This window comes from Microcaecilia unicolor, chromosome 5 (assembly GCF_901765095.1).
Source record: "Microcaecilia unicolor chromosome 5, aMicUni1.1, whole genome shotgun sequence".
NCBI classification, from domain to species: Eukaryota; Metazoa; Chordata; class Amphibia; order Gymnophiona; family Siphonopidae; genus Microcaecilia; species Microcaecilia unicolor.
In genome coordinates, this window is record NC_044035.1 from 40591413 (window position 1) to 40607680 (window position 16268).

At 37.6% G+C, this 16268-nt stretch overlaps 1 protein-coding gene across 1 annotated transcript in view; it reads right to left on the reverse strand.

Annotated features, from left to right (window-relative positions):
- Window positions 1-983: 983 nt before the first annotated feature.
- The window catches only part of WBP1L (WW domain binding protein 1 like), a 118613-nt gene continuing 103328 nt past the window's right edge, over window positions 984-16268 (reverse strand). Inside the window, exons 3-4 of the mRNA XM_030202823.1 lie at window positions 15012-15173; window positions 984-3421 (exon numbers count right to left, since the gene is read on the reverse strand). Coding sequence (XP_030058683.1) covers window positions 2694-3421; window positions 15012-15173 — 890 coding nt within the window. The 3' untranslated portion in view covers window positions 984-2693. The remainder of the gene's footprint in view (window positions 3422-15011; window positions 15174-16268) is intronic.

Consider the following 16268-nt stretch of genomic DNA (forward strand, 5'->3'; position numbering starts at 1 on the left):
CAGGAGTCCGGGCAATGAGCAAATTGAAAAATATGCTGAAAAGGCAAACAGCCAACACTGGTTTGGGCAAAAGCCGACTGAGGTAGAATGTGGAGAAGCAAACAGCAGACACTAGTCCAGGATGCAAGTCAGTATCACTGAGTATCAGCCGAAACAGCGAATAAGTAAAATACTGACCTGCAGCCGGGACTAGTATCTGCCGTTTGTTGCCATTGGATTTTGCCCAAATCAGTGTCAGCTGTTTGCCTTTTCAGTACTTTTTCAATTGGCTCATTGCCTGGATTCCTGACGAAGGCATAGGCCAAAACACGGTCTGTTGAGTCCATGCTCCAGTGAAGTCTTTTTATTACAACCGACGTGCTGTCTTCAAGCAGACACTTTATTTTATATAATAAAACTTCGCGCTGTTACCTTGGCTTATTGCTCTGGTCATTCCCACCCTCTTGGTTGCTGTTTCAGTTCATTTCACACACTCTTTTAAATAAATTTGAATATGCAGATCAATGCATGTTAATCTGTAGGCCAACACTTGAAGAATCGCTTTTGTATGTGCTAAACTTCAGGTGTACTACCAAACCAAATACATGCTAACAAACATCTGAATTACCTATATTTTTCCTTTTGGCACTATTACTGCATTGTGTTGACAGATGATGGTGTAGTATTTTACCCTATCCACCCTACCACAACTGGGAAATCTGCAAAACTGATTTTCACACTATATATGAAAGAAATAAAAACACTGCTACACCACCAATTTAAAGAAAAGTTTTTAACACATCTCAGAAAAACAAAATCAAAGTTCAAATCTTTACAGGAAAAAGGAGGCTCGCTCCCTCTCAAATCAAGAATTCTGAGGGTACAGTAGAAAGGCCAAGTTACCCATTTCCCGTTAGTAACTAGATACACTTGACTATTTCTTGTGTTCTCATTTGAAGATTTAATCTTGAATAGGGGAAAAAAAAACCCAAAATGCTTGAGTGTGGTTTTTGAAGAACGGATTTATTGTGAGAGCTTTATTCTGCTTTCAGGCACTTGCACAAATATTTGCCTGCCTGTGTATACAGAGCGAACATACAGTACAACCACCTACCGAATGTCCAACTCTGCTCTAACAGCCTCCACAGAATGCAATCAATTCTGCATATTTATCAACCAGGGACAACTGATGAAGGTGGTTTTCTACATCAGCCTGTCCAAGTCCCTCAATCATGCTCCGTTTCCAGTAGTGGGATCTCAATGGACCACAGGTCTATCCACTTGAGAAGTGCAATAATTAAAAAAATGATGTTCAAAAACACATCAAATGAACAATTTGTTCACTAAAAGGAAAATGTCAGAATGAAATTATTTCCTTGAACTGAGGGAGAGCTTCTTCAAATAGTTTCTCCAAAGAATTGCTTAACGTAACAAACCGTATTTGCATACACTGATTTACTGAGATTAAAATACAAAACAGACAATTTGATTGCTGAAAGAGGCAGTGCGGTTTACTTTGTTCATTCAAAACCAATTTGGTGATTTTAGTTTCTCAATTCTGATGTGCATTTCTTTTTCTCTCATTTTTTCTTGTCGTCTTACTTTTGCAACATGAATTTTTGCGTTGAATAGGTCCATAGGAATAAAGCACATCAGGGACCGAATTTTAATCTGCTCCCTTTCTCAGGATCACTCTCCAAGGAATGTTTCAACACTCTGGTTTGCGTCAACACTCCACCACGTGTGAAAGCCAAACAGTAACAAGAATATACTTCTTGCAGTCTTACAGCAGCCTTCATATTACTACTAGGACATACAAGCATGCATGCAGCCTCACACATATGTACGTGTTTACAGACATGTACAGTAGCTAGTTGCCACTATAGAAGACTAACTTTTGTTTTTATTTAAAAAAAAAGTGGTCAGCGTGAAAAAACTGCATCTTTCTTTCATCATAAAAAAAAAAAAAAAAAAGATATTGCTCATTTTATCTCACATCCCTCCCTTTTCAGTGGAGATATCTGTACCATCCTCACTGAAATTTGAAGGCAGAAAGGCCAGGATCATCCATTCCCTTGCATCTTAAAAACACTGTGCTGAAGATGGAGAAACTGACTTCTTGTAACACAAACCTTTAATACCATCTTTGAAGCCCAACGTTTTCTAGACAGCTCAGCTGCCCCTTTATTTGGTGTTCTCTTAATATCCTCCACAAAAGGAGGGGGGGGGGGGAGGGGAAGTTACCACAACCATGTGTTATTGTGCATAGTGGTTCACTAGTTTTCAAATAAACTAAAACTATCCTCCCACAGGATTGACAATCAGGGGCCAAATTCCTTATTCATTGTTAAGAGGTGAGCAGTTAGAGCCCATCTCACAGGGAAGCTCTACCAGACCTGCCTCCCTTTCAGCAGGACACATGGTGCATTTTCATTTTCACTAGCAGTCATTAAAAAACAGGTTTCATTTAAAAAAAAAAAAAATCCATCACCAAAAATTATTACAAAAAGCTTCATTTTAAGGTGACTCAATTTAGCGAAAAGCACTATTAGCAAAACAGGAGGAATATAATTCAGTCTCCTTCCCTGCATTTTGGGTCATCATTCCCAAAAAGTTAAACCTGAAAAACTCCTAAGGGAAAAGAGTGATTAGGCTGAAGAGCCCTTTTTATGAAAGTCAGTTGAATCTTCTTTCCCACATGAACTGGACCCAGTTTAGCTGGGGTTGCTGTGACTGTGTGGATTTGGAGAGTCTTGCTCATTTATTGTGTTCAACAGCAAACAGCCTGGCTGCCGTGGTACGGGCTGGTGGCCATGTTCCTGCTGCTCCTCTGAAGAGTTGAAAAGCCCTTCCTCCTCGTCCCCATGGCCACGAGCATCAAATGAGGTGCAGCTATCACAGAACTCCATGGGATCATCCAAAGCATCATCGATGAGTCCATCAAACTCCTTCAAATCATCATGGTGGCCCCTGCTGCACACACAAACCTCAATGCCGGAGTCACCAGTGAAACGACGATGCCTTCCAGTAATTTTATCCTTGGCATCAGTGAACGCATTATATTCTAAACTCTCCGAGCTGCAGTCCTTAAGTAATTCTTTTCTGCACTCAGAATCTTTACATATCGGGGTCCCTTGGTCAGCCATTTCCTCCAATCCAGCCCCTGCAGTGGAACCTCCTGGTTCAACACACTGTGTTCTGTTCACTCCTCTATTGATAAGTACTGTGGAGACCTCATCCACAAGACCTGGAGGCTGGGTACCATTAGCTGCTGTTGGCGAGCTGGTCTGGGCTGGCTGTGAGTTCCTCACAGGATCAGGGACCTCTGTACTACTGTCTGGTACAACACACTGCTGATGTAAGGCACTATATGGTGGGGGAGGGGTTGGAGGTCGATTCATTACTTCCTCATAGGGTGGTAGTAAATAAGTTGGTAAAAATCCTATAAAATGGAAAGCAAAAGATAAACATTTTCATTTATAGGAGCAGCTCATGCATAGATACAATAAATTCTATGTTATATCATAATTGTTTTCCTTGAAGTATTCACTAACAAATTATAAAAGCATGTTAAATGTATTAGGGTTTATTAAGCACTTTTATGAAAAGAATCACTCAAAACAGTGAGCAACTATATAGCTTAACAGCTTACATTGTATAAACAAAGAAATATGAAAATGACCGAATGTCAAAGTAAAGCAGAAACAAGACTACGGTACAATTTTAAAAAGTGCATATGTTAGGGTTGTACCAAATATTCATATTTAATTTGGCTCCTGAATACATTATTCATATTCTGAAGAATAGTGATTTAAATTCGAATACAAATAATCTGGGGCTTTATTGCACTAAAACCTACTGAAAAACACTATCTCCGATTTCACATTGCTGCTTTTATTATTTATTATGTTAAAGCTTAATGCCCATTATTCATATTTGGCTGAATAACATTTTTCATTATTTGTATTTTGCCCAATAATAAAAAGTATTCTATTCAGTAAGCTCTAGCATATGCTTTGTAGTAACATTCACCCTATATTAAAATGTCTGTATAAGGTCACCGTTTAAATTATTTAAGCCATTTCCTGTGATTTCCTGGAAGTTGGAATGTTTTGAGGACAATGATATCATCTCATCAACCCTAGATCTGATTAGAATATGCAATTCCAAAATCTGAGAAAATCTATTTTTATATTGAGTTACACTGGTTACCTATTATAGCCTGAAATCAGTTTAAACTTTGTATAACTATTTGTAAAATATTCAACCACGATGCCCTAAGTGACACCTACAGGTGGACAGATATGCCAAAGAAACTTAGATAGAGAGTGATGGGATCAGGAGTATGGTGTCTTCATACAGGGAAAAAAAAAATCTCATGGCCTGCATGATTATCTATTTCTCCTACAACTGACTGAGGAAAGGCTCTTGGGGAGGACAAATGAGCCTTTCGGAGCAAAAGCAGGTCATGTCGACTTTTTGCATTATTTCAGCTATGTGCTGACTTGTAACCTCTATGAGAAATCAGGCCATGTCAGTACCTAGGGCGAGTGGCTTTTTATGGTACTTGCTACTTTCTTCATAGTCTTTTGAACAAGAATGGACCAAGTCCATGTGTCGAGCAAAAAGCAGACATGGCCTGTTTTTGCTCTGAAGGGATCAAATTAGAAAGAACTTTCTCCTTTCAGTGTTTGGGGTACTTATGCATGTAACAAAAAGGAGAAGACACTGAGAAATGGCTTTTTGAAAGATAACAAAGGGGCCCTTTTACTAAAGCTTAGGCATTAGCCTATACAAAGTGTCATGTGGCCCGTGGATGTCCATTAGCACACACTAATCTTTAGTAAAAGGGTCCCAACGTTTGGAGAGAGAAAAGTCATTGATAGGGCCTGGAGATAAGAGTACTGGGAAATTATACATAACACATGGATGAAAAAGTCATGAGTACAAATGACATATGTCAAAAAGATAATACAAAGACTGGGGAGGAGGGCAAGATGGGCCACAACTGTAAAGTATTTGATTTTTCATAATGAAAAACAACTGTATGTGTGTGATGTTTAATGCTATTCCATTTGTAGCACAAAAGAGGAGTGGGAAATGGACCAATGACTCCAGGAGAATGGGAGATAAATTTAAAGAACCACTTTATTAAATGACTCGACACAGACAACTGTGTTTCGGCCAGAAGGCCTGCCTCAGGAGTCTAAAAACAATAGATATTTAAAAACATCAATTAAAATAAACAACAACAAATATAATCAAAAAATATAATCAAAAATAATGTAATAAAAAGAAACAATATATATAGAAAAAACATGATATCATATAAATATAAATAATACAGAGTGATAAAACAATATGAATCTGTATAATCTAATCAAGAGATATAAAATGTAGTAAAAGATACATATATATACACATATAATATAGTATAACAAATAAAAAGCAGAACATGCTTTCATATTATATTTCATTAGTGTGCACACATATAAATCTATGATTAAGACAAATAAAGTCAGGAATATATGTGTACATAAATATACATACACACACATATGCATGCATACACACATATATATACATATTATATGTATATGTATCTCTAAATCAAACTGAAAGATTAAAAAATAGAAAATTAAAGAAATAGAAGATTAAAGAAATGTATATATATGTATACTGAGGGTATTTAAATATTAAAAAATTTTTTTACATATATGTATATATGGCCATGTTCAAAGCACATTTAAAGAGAGGGTATAAGATCAGTAATTGCAGAAAGTATGGAATGCAGTGAGCATATAGGAAAATGATGAGATCAGGTGTTTCTATGAAAAAAAGGTGTTTCTATGAGAAAAATATATATAAAGACCGACCTTAGTGATCCTTGTATTCTCAAGTGAAAACTTGAGGTCGAATAGTCTATACAGAAAAAAGGAAAGAAAGGAGAAAACGACATTACTCCAACTCAGGTTACAGCAGAAAATATATCGTACTTTAAAGATGTGTCCACGGGATCTTCCGTTGTGAAACGGAAAATATAGAGCAGAAAAGTATGTATGGTGTTGAGACCAAAAAATGGGTCCACAGGACTTTACATCGTAAATCAGGAAATATAGGGGAGAGAAGAGAGAGAAATATGCACAGTGTTAATCGGGTACTGTAGGGCAGTAAAATATACACAGTGTTTGCACTACGCTGTGTTGGTGATTTAAATAAAAAAAGTATGCGCAGTAATGCAACTGAGTAATGTTTGTACCTTCTCACGGCGTTCACGGTACAAACGGAACAGCCAAATAAGACCGCAAAATCAATGACTATAACCAACTTCAAGCTAAAAAGTGAGCACAAACAAAGTATGCGAAAAAAATTTTTTTATATATATAGGCACTGCCATATGACACTCTAAATGTCTCACGTAGGCGAACGAGAGAAAAAGAAAAAAAGATAGAAAAGAAAAAATATTTGCAGTTACTCATATCGCCCTGAGTATCTTCCATGGGCGAACAAAAGGAAAAAATATATATTTACCTTGAGAAAGACCTTTGTAATATTCTGTTGGCGCAGCGTCTCGATATACTTGTAATGACTATGGGAAAAAACCATATACTTTAAATGCTGTGTTTGGCGCCAAAAAAAACCGGGGGAAGGAAGACGTATTACGTAAGCGCGTTACGGGTGAGTCATGATCATGTAAGTGCGCTATTGGATGAGTCATGATCATGTGATATTCGATGTAATAGATTGACAGAGAAGGTACTCAATCAGAGTGTCCAAAAAAGCAGAGGATTAGTATAAAGGTAATCCAATAGTGAGTGTAAGTAGGGAAAGGACGTGAAAATGACGTGTCGAATAAACGAACGTTGTCATAAGGAAAGGAAGTGTCATTATTGACGAACGATGTATCTTATCATAGAAGAACGCTGTAAATGTTAAATGGCACATTGGATAAACAAGATTTGAAAGCAAAGCTTAAAGCTATGTTAATTAAAAGAGCAAAGTGCTCTGAATTTGTAAGGGTAAAAAATATTTTGAGGGAAGTATAGATTAGAATGATTAAAGAGCGAAGTTTCTATGTGTTTGAGAAAAAGGAGGTTTGATCAATGAAAAGAAAAAAAAGAAGAAAAAAAAGAAAAAAAGAAATACTAATGTGAATGTTGCAGTGTAAGTGTCTATGCATACGAACATATGCAATAAAAATAAATCTACTGATATTAAAAGGGTCAATTAATTAGGGTACATATACATATTTATCCCCACATCTTCATACATAAAGACATGGATTAATATATCTGTAATAGAAAATTTTTTTTTTAAAAAAATTAATAATAAAATAATAATAATAATCTAGACAAAATATATATATATATGTGCGGAATGGGTTTACAAAAACGTTATGTCATCAACGTATATACGTACAAAAGTGCAAAATAATGCAAATACATATCTGTATATATATACACATGCATGCACAGAAACATGCACGTACATACATACAAGATTAAAACAGTGCATCAGTATAAAATATTTAATAGTCTATTTTGGTCTTAAGGGATAATTAAATGAAAGAGACATAAAAAATAATACATAAAAAATATTAAATAATAAATGAATAATAATAACTTCTCTATTGATGGGATGTTTTTATGTACATCATACCTGAATATTATAGAGGTGAGAGAATTATTATAAAATGTTATAAATAAACAGAGAGATCCAATTCACTATTAAGTCCTTCAGGCGCGAGGGTTTTTAATTCAAAAATCAATTTTTGTTCCTCTCTCAGAAGTTGAACATCTATATTTCCACCTCTCTTATTGATTTGTAAAGTTCTAAAAACCAGGAACTTAAGATCAGAAATATCATGGTTGGCAGTAAGCCAATGGGAGACCAAAGGAGCACTTTCAATTTTTCTATTGATACAACTGCGGTGTTCTATCAGTCTTGTTTTTATTGCTCTAACGGTCTTTCCAATGTATAGCTTTAGGCACGGGCATTGTATAATATAAATAACGCATGCAGTATTGCAATCTGAAGTATGACGTAGATGGAAGGTCTGAAGGGTTGTGGGATGCAAAAAAACAGACGTATCCATAGAGTGTTTGCATACACTACATTTACCACAGGGTCGGTGACCATGATGAATTAGAGGTTCTCTTCTTTCTGGTAAACAGGATGGTATAAGATGTTCTTTAAGATTTCTATTTCTTGAATAGGCCACAACTAAATTTTTGTCTTTAAAACAATCTAAATTATCTAAAATATGCCAATTTCGTCTTATTGATCTCTGTATATCTTTTGCCAAATGAGAATATCGTAAAGTGCATACAATGTCCGGTTTCTCTCTGTGCATGGTGGATTGTAGTAGAGCAGACCTATCTTTTGAGAGTGCTTTGGTATATCCGTCCTTGATACATTTTTCAGGATAACCCCTACTGGAGAATCTCTTGCTTAGTTGTTCTGCCTGCGTGTTGAAATCTTCAAAACTAGAGCAAATCCTGCGTAATCTCAAAAATTGGCTGAGTGGTAGATTTTGTTTCAAAGATGGGTTATGATAGCTGGTGTAATGCAGTAGGGGTTATCCTGAAAAATGTATCAAGGACGGATATACCAAAGCACTCTCAAAAGATAGGTCTGCTCTACTACAATCCACCATGCACAGAGAGAAACCGGACATTGTATGCACTTTACGATATTCTCATTTGGCAAAAGATATACAGAGATCAATAAGACGAAATTGGCATATTTTAGATAATTTAGATTGTTTTAAAGACAAAAATTTAGTTGTGGCCTATTCAAGAAATAGAAATCTTAAAGAACATCTTATACCATCCTGTTTACCAGAAAGAAGAGAACCTCTAATTCATCATGGTCACCGACCCTGTGGTAAATGTAGTGTATGCAAACACTCTATGGATACGTCTGTTTTTTTGCATCCCACAACCCTTCAGACCTTCCATCTACGTCATACTTCAGATTGCAATACTGCATGCGTTATTTATATTATACAATGCCCGTGCCTAAAGCTATACATTGGAAAGACCGTTAGAGCAATAAAAACAAGACTGATAGAACACCGCAGTTGTATCAATAGAAAAATTGAAAGTGCTCCTTTGGTCTCCCATTGGCTTACTGCCAACCATGATATTTCTGATCTTAAGTTCCTGGTTTTTAGAACTTTACAAATCAATAAGAGAGGTGGAAATATAGATGTTCAACTTCTGAGAGAGGAACAAAAATTGATTTTTGAATTAAAAACCCTCGCGCCTGAAGGACTTAATAGTGAATTGGATCTCTCTGTTTATTTATAACATTTTATAATAATTCTCTCACCTCTATAATATTCAGGTATGATGTACATAAAAACATCCCATCAATAGAGAAGTTATTATTATTCATTTATTATTTAATATTTTTTATGTATTATTTTTTATGTCTCTTTCATTTAATTATCCCTTAAGACCAAAATAGACTATTAAATATTTTATACTGATGCACTGTTTTAATCTTGTATGTATGTACGTGCATGTTTCTGTGCATGCATGTGTATATATATACAGATATGTATTTGCATTATTTTGCACTTTTGTACGTATATACGTTGATGACATAACGTTTTTGTAAACCCATTCCGCACATATATATATATATATTTTGTCTAGATTATTATTATTATTTTATTATTAATTTTTTTTAAAAAAAAATTTTCTATTACAGATATATTAATCCATGTCTTTATGTATGAAGATGTGGGGATAAATATGTATATGTACCCTAATTAATTGACCCTTTTAATATCAGTAGATTTATTTTTATTGCATATGTTCGTATGCATAGACACTTACACTGCAACATTCACATTAGTATTTCTTTTTTTCTTTTTTTTCTTCTTTTTTTTCTTTTCATTGATCAAACCTCCTTTTTCTCAAACACATAGAAACTTCGCTCTTTAATCATTCTAATCTATACTTCCCTCAAAATATTTTTTACCCTTACAAATTCAGAGCACTTTGCTCTTTTAATTAACATAGCTTTAAGCTTTGCTTTCAAATCTTGTTTATCCAATGTGCCATTTAACATTTACAGCGTTCTTCTATGATAAGATACATCGTTCGTCAATAATGACACTTCCTTTCCTTATGACAACGTTCGTTTATTCGACACGTCATTTTCACGTCCTTTCCCTACTTACACTCACTATTGGATTACCTTTATACTAATCCTCTGCTTTTTTGGACACTCTGATTGAGTACCTTCTCTGTCAATCTATTACATCGAATATCACATGATCATGACTCATCCAATAGCGCACTTACATGATCATGACTCACCCGTAACGCGCTTACGTAATACGTCTTCCTTCCCCCGGTTTTTTTTGGCGCCAAACACAGCATTTAAAGTATATGGTTTTTTCCCATAGTCATTACAAGTATATCGAGACGCTGCGCCAACAGAATATTACAAAGGTCTTTCTCAAGGTAAATATATATTTTTTCCTTTTGTTCGCCCATGGAAGATACTCAGGGCGATATGAGTAACTGCAAATATTTTTTCTTTCTATCTTTTTTTCTTTTTCTCTCGTTCGCCTACGTGAGACATTTAGAGTGTCATATGGCAGTGCCTATATATATAAAAAAAATTTTTTCGCATACTTTGTTTGTGCTCACTTTTTAGCTTGAAGTTGGTTATAGTCATTGATTTTGCGGTCTTATTTGGCTGTTCCGTTTGTACCGTGAACGCCGTGAGAAGGTACAAACATTACTCAGTTGCATTACTGCGCATACTTTTTTTATTTAAATCACCAACACAGCGTAGTGCAAACACTGTGTATATTTTACTGCCCTACAGTACCCGATTAACACTGTGCATATTTCTCTCTCTTCTCTCCCCTATATTTCCTGATTTACGATGTAAAGTCCTGTGGACCCATTTTTTGGTCTCAACACCATACATACTTTTCTGCTCTATATTTTCCGTTTCACAACGGAAGATCCCGTGGACACATCTTTAAAGTACGATATATTTTCTGCTGTAACCTGAGTTGGAGTAATGTCGTTTTCCTCCTTTCTTTCCTTTTTCTGTATAGACTATTCGACCTCAAGTTTTCACTTGAGAATACAAGGATCACTAAGGTCGGTCTTTATATATATTTTTCTCATAGAAACACCTTTTTTTCATAGAAACACCTGATCTCATCATTTTCCTATATGCTCACTGCATTCCATACTTTCTGCAATTACTGATCTTATACCCTCTCTTTAAATGTGCTTTGAACATGGCCATATATACATATATGTAAAAAAATTTTTTAATATTTAAATACCCTCAGTATACATATATATACATTTCTTTAATCTTCTATTTCTTTAATTTTCTATTTTTTAATCTTTCAGTTTGATTTAGAGATACATATACATATAATATGTATATATATGTGTGTATGCATGCATATGTGTGTGTATGTATATTTATGTACACATATATTCCTGACTTTATTTGTCTTAATCATAGATTTATATGTGTGCACACTAATGAAATATAATATGAAAGCATGTTCTGCTTTTTATTTGTTATACTATATTATATGTGTATATATGTATCTTTTACTACATTTTATATCTCTTGATTAGATTATACAGATTCATATTGTTTTATCACTCTGTATTATTTATATTTATATGATATCATGTTTTTTCTATATATATTGTTTCTTTTTATTACATTATTTTTGATTATATTTTTTGATTATATTTGTTGTTGTTTATTTTAATTGATGTTTTTAAATATCTATTGTTTTTAGACTCCTGAGGCAGGCCTTCTGGCCGAAACACAGTTGTCTGTGTCGAGTCATTTAATAAAGTGGTTCTTTAAATTTATCTCCCATTCTCCTGGAGTCATTGGTCCATTTCCCACTCCTCTTTTGTGCTGTTATATTTACGTGGGAGCTAGTGTTCATCCACTTAGGTGGATCATTCCATTTGTAGAGCAGACCATCAAAAAAATAGTGCAGGCTCTTGCAGGAAACTTCCAGGATTGTAGCAGCGAGCAGAACATACATAAAGAAAACTTCACTTCACTATGGCAATACAGATATTGTTGAACTGCACAAGGAAGTAAGTTTTGTGTCAATGTGCTGCATTTTGTTTTGCAAATTATTCAGACCATTTTTCAGTCAAGACGACTTACAACAAAATTTGATTTCAGTGGAGTAAATTGAGGTTACATCAATATATTTTATCAAAAAACAAACACCTGAGTCCTTATCCATCAGGCTCTGGCCTTTTTGGGAGGGCCACTCCCAGGGCCAGCTCACCCCCCATCAGGCACACTAGATGGTTGTTTAGGACAGCACAGAATAGGTCTCAACAGCCCCACCAATTCCAAGAATCAGCAGCACATACATACTTTTACTTGCAGGTAGGATTAATAACGTTCAAATTGCCTATTTAAAAATTATCCACATTTTGTGTAATATATACACACACACTTCCTTCCCACAATGGTCTTGTAAAAATGTATAATCAACAGTTTAATACTGTTGATAATACATTTTTACAAGACCATTGTGGGAAGGAAGTGTTGGAATGACCATAACCGTTGAGCTTTAAGTATCAAACTCAGGGATGGGAAGGGGATAAGCTGAAGGTATAACTAGAGCTGCTTATACCTTAGTACCAGCCCTGGAACCCAGTTCCCACAGTGCATTTTATCAGAGAGAAAATAGGTGCACATGAAGTGGTTTGACCCCCTTCCATAGGTTTAAAAGAATTGCAAGGGTGCTTCTTAAAAGACTGACAATACAATAGCTTAGCATTATTATTATTACTAGTAAAAAAGGCCCGTTTCTGAGACCAATGAAACGGGTGCTAGCATGGTTTTCATCGTGAGAGTGTGTGTGTGAGAGAGACTGAGTGAATGTGCGAGTGTGTGTGACAGAGTGAGGCTGTGTGTGTGAGAATGAGTGTGTGTGTAAGAATGTGAGTGTGCGTTTGATATATGTAGACTTTGTGTGTGAGTGATTGAGGGAGAGAGTGTGTGTGTGTTTGAAAGAGTGTGTGTGTTTCTGTGTATGTGTGAGTGTTTTAAGCAGGTGGTGCATTCCCCTCCCCCTACCGTGCCGCTGTTCTTTCCCCTCCTCTCACCACTCCAGTCACCCTCCAAGTTCCAGGCCACCCCCCCCCCCCTCAGAGTGAGTGTATGTGTGAATGTTTTAAGCAGGTGGCGCATTCCCCTTCCCGTTCTGTGCTCCTTTTCCTCCCCCTGTGTTAACCGTCGACATTCCAGTCTGCTGTCCCTCCCCCAAGCCCCCCTCTTCACCCCAAGCCCTCCTCCCTCTTTTCTGTGCTGCCTCCCTGGCAGTGCATGCAGCATTCATGCATTGATTTGTTTGCTGTGCTGCTGCTCCTCTCTCCTCTTTCTGTCTCCGTAGGAGAGCAGGTACCAGGAAGTTGTTTTGAAGTTTGTGTTCCTGTGCGCCAGAGCCAGTGAGAGATGAGTGGCTGCAGCGCAGACAGCCAATGGCTGAAGGCTGTCTGTTTTTTTTTTTTTTTGTTAAGATTAGCGGCGATCTTTGAGGGGGAGGGCGGATATGTGAAACGGTAACCTCGGGGGAGGGTGGGCTTGAGAGAGGAAGCTGCGAACTCGGGGGGGGGGCTGTGTTTGAAAGAGGCGACCTTTGGGGGGGGGGGGGAAATGGGGGAAGCAGCGACCTTGCTCGCGGGTGTTTGGAGAGTGGAAGAGTCGAACTGAATAGGTGACCTTGGGGGGGTGGCGAGGGGGAGGTGCGTACTTGTTTTGAAGCCTCCAAAAGTCCCTAGCAATGTGTGTGTTTGATGTGTGCTCGTCCCTCGCGTCCAACTTGATGACGTTGAGGGCAGAGCAATGCGATTGGTTGAGTGTCATTGCTCCGCCCTCGACGTCATCACATTTGACGCGTGGGTGGGGCAGACACAAAGCGATCTCACCCCCTTCACTTTTAGAATGTTGGGTAAGTGCGGCTTCATTAGAACGTTGGAGGTGCGTTTTATATAGAGAGATTTTTTTTTAAAGAACTAAAGAATGGATATGCTTTCATGCTCTGTGCATTTTTCAAAGCCTATCAGTGCTTCTTGAGCATAATTAGATATTCGTTAGCAACATCTAATGCCAGTACAGTCTTGTAGTCTCTCTTTTTTTTTTTTGCAGTCTGGGTGAAATACAGGCTAGGCATAATTACACACACAGATTATCTACACACGGTCTTTTGCAATTTGGGCACATTTACACCAGCTTTATGGCTGGTGTGTTTGCACCTTAAATACAGGTGTATTTTCAGACCCCTCCCCATTTTTTAAAAAATAGAATAGGCACTTTTCTGGCACTTAAATCTAAGTGTCCCCTTATAAAATTACCCCGTTTCTTATTTCAAATGCCTTGTCAGCTCACCTCCCTCATTCTTTTCACTTTTACTTTACTCTCTTAAGCCCTACTCTCATTCCACATTTGTACTGTAAAAACCTTCCTATTAACCTTTCTCCTCTGAAAACTCAATTAGGGGTCCTTTTACTAAGGTGCGTAGAAAAATGGGTTGCGCCAGTGTTGGCACATGTTTTGGGTGCACGCAGATTCATTTTTCAGCGCACCTGTAAAAAAAGGCCTTTTTAAAATTTTTGCAGAAAATGGACGTGCAGCAAAATAAAAATTGGCATGCATCCAATTCGGGTCTGAGACCTTACCGCCAGCCATTGACTTAGCGGTAAGGTCTCACGCTGTAACCGTTCAGTAATCATTTATGTGCGCAGAATGACGATTACCGCCCGGTTTCCGCCACGCGCAGGAAAATAAAATTATTTTCTGGCGCAAGTAGCAGGTGTGCGTAAAATACAAAATTGCCACCCGTGCCTCACGGTAGCCAGGCATCAGCTTCAAATTGACATGCGTTGGGCATGCGTAGGTGCCTACGCGACTTAGTAAAAGGGACCCTAAGCTCTTCATCTTTTCAATTGGTGATATGCTAAGTTGCTATTTGAAAAAGATACTTATGGAATACATACTAAAATAAAATGGCAGAGATGAATAATTATGGGCTTCTCGGTAAGCAATCAAGTTAATCTCATGCTGACGCTGCTGTGCCTGGAGACGGTGCTTGGCACGTCGATGGTGGCAAACACAACAGCAACTGAGTATGATGATGATAGTCCAGACAAGCCAAAACCCTGTTAAAAAAAAAAAAAACGCAAGGAAAATATTAGTAAATTCACTCTTACATACAAGAATCTTTACAAAAACAATGGCATGCTCTAAAGAGTATTTGCTGTAGCACTTGAGTGTTGTAATACTTTACACAAGTTGCACTGTAGGAGTGGGACCATAACACACCGATCACGATCAAGATTTGTTACATATATACCCAGCACCTTCAGGAACACTTTTACATATGGGCAAAGGTGGCAGTCGCCATGTGCCCAGCTTAACAGGGGGCCTGATAGGTAAAAGAAACCCTGAGCACAAGGCACAATCTGGTCCTGCATCTTCCTTCCCCTTCCTACTACTACTACTACTATTTAGCATTTCTATAGCGCTACAAAGCATATGCAGCGCTGCACAAACATAGAAGAAAGACAGTCCCTGCTCAAAGAGCTTACAATCTAATAGACAAAAAATAAATAAAGTAAGCAAATCAAGTCAATTAATGTGAACGGGAAGGAAGAGAGGAGAGGAGGGTAGGTGGAGGCGAGTGGTTACGAGTCAAAAGCAATGTTAAAGAGGTGGGCTTTCAGTCTAGATTTAAAGGTGGCCAAGGATGGGGCAAGACGTAGGGGCTCAGGAAGTTTATTCCAGGCGTAGGGTGCAGCGAGACAGAAGGCGTGAAGTCTGGAGTTGGCAGTAGTGGAGAAGGGAACCGATAAGAAGGATTTATCCATGGAGCGGAGTGCACGGGAAGGAGTGTAGGGAAAGACGAGTGTGAAGAGATACTGGGGAGCAGCAGAGTGAGTACTTTTATAGGTTAGTAGAAGAAGTTTGAACAGGATGCGAAAACGGATAGGGAGCCAGTGAAGGGTCTTGAGGAGAGGGGTAGTATGAGTAAAGCGACCCTGGTGGAAGATGAGATGGGCAGCAGAGTTTTGAACCGACTGGAAAGGGGAGAGGTGACTAAGTGGGAGGCCAGCAAGAAGCAGATTGCAGTAGTCTAAACGAGAGGTGACAAGGGTGTGGATGAGGGTTTTGGTAGAGTGCTCGGAAAGAAAGGGGCGGATTTTACGGATGTTGTAAAGAAAGAAACGACAGGTCTTGGCAATCTGCTGGATATG